The following is a 6,695-nucleotide window of genomic DNA, read 5'->3' on the forward strand; positions in this document are numbered from 1 at the left end:
TATTGAGGTGGGATACGGGTAAGGTTAGGGACAGGTTTGTTGGTATGGGTAGGTTTAAGGGTGGGTTAAGGTGTAAGGGATGGGTCAACTGTGTAATTATAAATGTAATTACAGAAATTAATTACAGATGTAATTACATGCAGGTATTTTTCAAATATAAGTACAATGTAAAAACATGTATGTACACAATAAGTGCATTGTACCAAATTATTAATTTAAATGTAAGTACATAGTTGTTAAGGTCACTTAATATAAAGTGGGACCAGTTTTTTTATATTTCTATATTACTTATACTTATTTTAGTTAGTTGCCAAGGCATTTCAAATTTTCTTTCTTTTTTTTTTTTTTAAGTTTAGGTTTTTCATTTGATATTTATATTATTTTAATTAATTTTATTACTGTAAACAACTGTAATAATTTTAGTTGATTGCCAATCTAGATGAATTTAGACCACTTGATTTACTGCAGGGCAGTGCTATAATCATAATATTCATTGCACTTGCCTGGAGTGAGGTGAACGAGTCCCGATGACCTGTGATTTGACCTCTGGACCCCGCAGAACCTCCAAAGATCTCTGTATCACTGGAGAAGGACGACCATTCCCCTAAACCAAACACTATCAGCTGCTTCGGTAAAGGTAACGGCATCTGAACCTGGTACACCGTACGGTTGACATTTCTAAATAAGGTAAATTAGAAAAAAAAAAAAAGGTGGTCAGGAAGTGGTCACCAGGGCTAGATCTACAGCTGTACTATTTGAAACGTGTAAATGAGGATGCACTAAACACACATGCCCACGTCATATAATTACAGTTGGCAATTTTTTACAGTCTATGGTCAAAACAGTGGTTTGATATGTTTGTTCATTTTTGCAGAAATCTATTATTAGTGTATACTACATTTTAGATAAAGACATGCTGTTTGGACCCTTTTTAACATTAGATAAGATTTCACATCTTAAAAAATAAAAAATAAAAACATTCTCCTCAAATCGATGTCATTAATCAACATGTTTTTCCTGGGCAATAATGATGGAAATGCTCAGCAACTTCCGTAGCCAAGACATTTCTACCCTGAGAAATACTCACTCCTGTAAAAGTGTGACCAAAAACAAACAATATCAGGTCATCTACTGAAGTTACTTAAATGAAAGCGCCCACCGTATAAACTGACGAGGTGCTTCACGTAAGGACCAGATGGCATAAAAGTGCACTTTGCCCATGCTGTTGATTGAGAATCGATCAAACTCCTCCAGCGCTGGCGGCGGTGTGCGGCCTGCAAAAGCGCAGCCAATCCCGCGCGGCCGCTGGCGCATTTATCAGCTCCTGTGTGTCACACGCTCCGCCACGACCAATTAACATCCCATAATGACAACCCTGGAAGCATCCAATATGAACAAGCATATATTGATAGATATAAAAAAAGAAGAAGAGGGAGAAAAAATAACCCCATGACCCCATGGTAATTGTAATTCAAAGTTGAGTATCACAAAATGTAATCCTGAATTTATTTATTTGTTAATAATTGTTTAATCTATTCATAGCAATTAGACATTAAACTAAAAATAATTTAAATGAAAAAAAAAAAAAACATGTATACTATTTTATAGGACTGATCATCAATACTAAATGGTTAGAAATGTAAAATTTTTAAATATATTCTCCATTTCTGGCTGACCATTTTGTTAATAAAGTAGCCTAACATATGATCATTACATTTGTGCTTTTATAATTGATTAAACTCATAGTATACAAAGCGGATTATAATATTAATATTTCATATGTATCAATCATAATCAAACATCCTATTTTCAAATAAATAAGCCTATATATGTACACAATGAATAACGTGGTCTTTTTTTCAGTCTAACAGCGCCCTCTATCGAAAATAAGAAACAATAACTCTTCTAATTCTTCTGTTACCCAATACATTGACCTCAGTTTAAAGGGAAATGGTGCTTGTGATCATCCAATGAAAACCAGTTTTTAATGCTGAGAAAGCACTTTTTATGGTTATTCTCAGAAGGAAGTGCAGACGCATTTTAATGGAAGGAAGGAACCATAAAGCTGGATATAAAACAGGCAGCAAATGCACACTGAGTTCATTGTCAATGTTTATTGTGTACAACAAACAGCAAAAGAAAAAACAAACGAAAAACAAGAAAAGGATGACAAACATATATCAAATGCATTTCATACAAACAAGATACTGAGGAGGAGGACAAGCCGAAAAACACATTAGCAGAATGGTGTACCTCAGCAGCACAATGCAACAGTCTCTTAAGACATGCAAATAATTAAGGTACGGAAAGAAACTCACATGGTGCACATTCACAGCGCGATTTGGTATTCATATAATCAAGAAGAGTATTTGAAGGAAACAAAATACTATACTACAACCCCCGCTGGCAGCACTTAGTGTGGCATATTGCACGTGACATAAGCAAAACAAATCGTAAAACCTTTGCTATAGGTAGTTTTGTAAGTTAACTTGGTAAAGAGGCATCAGCCAAGAACATAAATGTCAATAAAACCTCTTCAATAGGCCATCTGCATTACATCGACACAGACCGAACTGATGCCAAACAACCATAAATCATGCCAAACGAGAGCCTGGGACATTCAAATATTGAATCAGTTATGCAACAAATTAGCTTTTGTGGCAGGAAATGGTTTAAAGTTGTAAACAAGCTGGCTTTGACCATTTCCACGAGTAGTAGTTACCCTGGTGACTGAAGTGACAGCCATCTCAGTACAGTATACAACCGCCATAAGAACATATTTAAAACACATCTTAGCTAGCTGTGGCTTCCAGTGTCTTTGTGCCTGAGCAAACAAACCCAGTATTAGCAGTATGTTAGAAATAGTGTGTGAGACCTCAGAGGCCATTCCATGCGCTGCTCAATGTAGTATTATACAACAACAAAAAAGAACCAACCAAACAGAAAACACTCATATATCATTACCTGAATCAACAGTGGCTTCTGCCACATCACCTACATTGACTTCCTTGCTTTCCTTTTTTTGCTTTTGAAATGTGTAGAACTGTTTGACCTGGTTGACCACCCATATACTTTCCCTGATTACTCTGTAGTCCCTGATATGCGATGCCACAGTTCTGTTGTGGTGTCAGACAATACACTTATAAAACATGGACCTTTTATATGAAATATATCATCTTGCACATAACATCTTAAGCCACATAAAACACATTGCACATATCATGAGCCTCATGATTCCATTCACTTAAAAAAGCATTTTGTATATATACAGGTGCATCTCAATAAATTAGAATGTCGTGGAAAAGTTCATTTATTTCAGTAATTCAACTCAAATTGTGAAACTCGTGTATTAAATAAATTCAATGCACACAGACTGAAGTAGTTTAAGTCTTTGGTTCTTTTAATTGTGATGATTTTGGCTCACATTTAACAAAAACCCACCAACTCACTATCTTAGTGCTTCTCATTAAAGTGATATGATGAATCCATCCATCCATCCATAGCACTTATTTATAACATTTTCTGTAACAATGTAAAATTCTTTACTGTGACTTTTGATCAATGCATCCTTGTTGTTGTTTTTTTATATACATTTTCAATTAAAGAATTTTAAAAATCTGACTCTAAACTTTTGAAAAATAGTGTATATAATTTATAAATATATACAATTTTCTCATATAATAATAATAATAATAATATCAAATAATGAGTCTTTTTATTTACGGTAATGAAAATTGGAGAGAGGATGGTGATGTGGCATTATAATTGTCACACTGCAAAAACATCCTAAAAGATCTTAAAATAGGCTTTTTCTTCATTGAAAATGTAACATTTTAATTTCATTATTTGGATTTGAGGTCAAATATGACCTGGACAAAATCTTGACTGGTTTCTTGAGAGTCACCCAGTTTACTAACTTGTTAATTACAATTGAGGGCATCTGTGTGGAACTCCTACCAGATCGTCTGAACAAAAGCAGGGAACAGGACAGGAAGTACTCCCTCACCTTCCAGGTCATCTTCTTCATCCTCATCGTCACTGGATTCACTAATGTGGACAGTAATGGCTCGGCTAGTGACTGGTGACCAGTCGAAGTAAACCCCAAAACCAATGTCATAGCCATCTGTGGCAAACTCCCAGCACACGTGCTTGGCCTCAGGAACAGTGGGCACGTGGACGGTCATTATGTCTCCACGATATACCGTCACCACGCTGTCCTTCTCTTGACACAGCTTCGTCTTCAGCTCCTTCAGAGCCACGGAGGTCCATGTGGATGCTGGTTTCATCGGAGGAAGAGCTGCAAAGAGATAAGTGACTGCTAGATTGATATTCTTTTAGTTTTCTCTAAAGTTTTTCATGCCTGTAACTCAAGAAGTATTAAAGATATCTTAATGACCTTTTAGATGTTGGATCTTAGCAAACTTTCCTTTGTCATTTTTACCCCCCCTCTACAAAATAGTGGATTACTCCGTAAATATACATTGATGACATTTAATATTTTGGCTTTGTTCTTTATTGAAGTATTTCTTTCACCAGAATTTTTTATTTTAACAAAATCAAAAATTTGAGCTGGGGAGCTCTGGTTAAGTTGACACAGAATGACCCAATAGTAATGCAATGTAAGTCACTTTAGATTACGCGTCTTCTGCCAAATGTATAATAATAATAATACTAATTATTATTGCATTTGGCAGACTTTTTTTATCCAAAGCCACATACATTGCATTCAAGGTATACATTTTATTGGTTCATGCATTCCCTGGGAATCGACCCCCATGACCTTGGTGTTGCTATTATTATTATTATTAATAATAATAAATACATACTCTTTCACAAAAAAAATAAGTTAATTAGCAAAACTTTAGCTTATTGGTGATATGCGAACCTGGCACACTAATAATGAAATAAACTGATAAGCAGTCATGAGTTTGTATGGTACACCAATAACTTTTACAGCACCTTTCATTGTGCTTTATGCAATCAGAGCCTAAATATCTGCTATATAAAACAACTTTTGAACGGCATACTACAGAACTTGGCCTATATAATGTACACTGCATGCTATTTTTGAAAGTCACGTGACCTGCCCTATAGTGACTCGAAAGAAAACGCACAGAAGCTTATTCTGCTAAAACATGTTATATATAGAAAGATTCCCATATTTTAAAGCACAAACATCCTTCTTTTATTCTGACAGCTCTGTTCTCGAGGGGCAATGATGAAAGATGATGAGAAGGTTTCCTGAGCTTAGCTTCACCTCTCTAACAGGGGGTTTGCTAACCTTTTTTCTCCCCGGGGTGTGAAGTACTGCTCTCCTGTGAGTCACCCACCTCTGCCTTCCCGAGAGATGCGCTGGGCTCCTATTGACAACATCACAATACATACACAGAAGCACAGCACTACAGCACACTTATTCACATGTATCTGACAGGCTTGAATTCACTGTACCTCAGTAGATTGAGTAGATTCGCTGTTAACGTCCATTTTAGTTTGGGTGTCCGGTTGGATTACTGTCCGGGAAAGGTCTGTGCTTTGAAGTCTTCAAAATGAAAATGGGAAGGATGAGGTTTCCATACCTTTGAAATCTAAAATAACCATTGTTGAGCTCCGATAAACCTGCACACACCTGTTTAAAGGGTTTGCTTCACAGTTTTTCGACGTTATACCAGGGAAAGAAGAAACAGACAGGGATGACAGTCTGGACTGAAGCTCTGATGTCTCTAGTTTCTCCATCTCTAGAGCAGCAAACACATGAAATATATAAACCATCATCACATTCATCACTATCTAATCAGAGATTCAGTAAAGATTCAGTTCAGCAGCTGAAAACTCTTACCTGAATCAGAGGTGTCTTTCAATGAACCTCATTAAAAACTGAAAAAATTCTGCAAGAAGACATAAAACAATGCATACGGTCTTCTAATAATAAATATAAATAAGGCTGTTGGACTAAATTTTGTGCGCAGTCGTCATCAACTGACTCGTGAAGCTCATACGAATCAGTTTTTGACACGTCGAGTAACTAAAGTGAAATTCACCATCAATCTCAGCAGAGCACAAAACACATCTGCATTCAAACCAAACCCGCCGTATGTATTAAACCCACACGTACTGTATTGTTTGATAATTGAATGTACATACACGTACCTGCGGCGGCCGTGTGATGCTGTAGATGCAACAGTGTTGCCTGACAAATAACGTTTGACGCCCAGGAAGTCCGCTAATTTGTAAATACGTGTTCTGATTCTGGAGAGTAAAGTCTTTTCTGAATGGCTGCCAGACACATACGACTACATAATAAAAGTCCCGAGAAATAAGACCACTCAAAAGCAGTTTGGGAAGAAGCTATTTCTGTTTTAAGAAAGGTATTTCGTTTAAAAGAATATATATATATATATTAGTGCTGTCCAATTATTAATCGCGGTTAATTGCATACAAAATAAAAGTTTTTGTTTACATAATATATGTTTACTGTATATTTATTGTATATATTGTGTACTGTGTATATTTATTATGTATATATAAAAGCACACACATACAGTATATATTTGGAAAACATTTACATGTATTTATATTCATATAATTTATATTATATATAAATATATTTAATATATAAACATTACATATTTTTCTTAAATTTATACATGTATGTGTTTGTATTTATATATACATAATAAATATACACAGTACGCACA

The 6,695-nt window shown here is 35.5% G+C and overlaps 1 protein-coding gene across 1 annotated transcript in view; it reads right to left on the minus strand.

Annotated features, from left to right (window-relative positions):
* Positions 1-3,953: 3,953 nt before the first annotated feature.
* The window catches only part of LOC107732658 (protein TMED8-like), a 4,665-nt gene continuing 1,923 nt past the window's right edge, over positions 3,954-6,695 (minus strand). The window contains exons 2-5 of the mRNA XM_016544062.1: positions 5,627-5,735; positions 5,449-5,539; positions 5,282-5,360; positions 3,954-4,297 (exon numbers count right to left, since the gene is read on the minus strand). Coding sequence (XP_016399548.1) covers positions 3,954-4,297; positions 5,282-5,360; positions 5,449-5,539; positions 5,627-5,733 — 621 coding nt within the window. The 5' untranslated portion in view covers positions 5,734-5,735. The remainder of the gene's footprint in view (positions 4,298-5,281; positions 5,361-5,448; positions 5,540-5,626; positions 5,736-6,695) is intronic.

This window comes from Sinocyclocheilus rhinocerous, unplaced genomic scaffold, assembly GCF_001515625.1.
Source record: "Sinocyclocheilus rhinocerous isolate Xijiao unplaced genomic scaffold, SAMN03320098_v1.1 scaffold1635, whole genome shotgun sequence".
NCBI lineage: Eukaryota > Metazoa > Chordata > Actinopteri > Cypriniformes > Cyprinidae > Sinocyclocheilus > Sinocyclocheilus rhinocerous.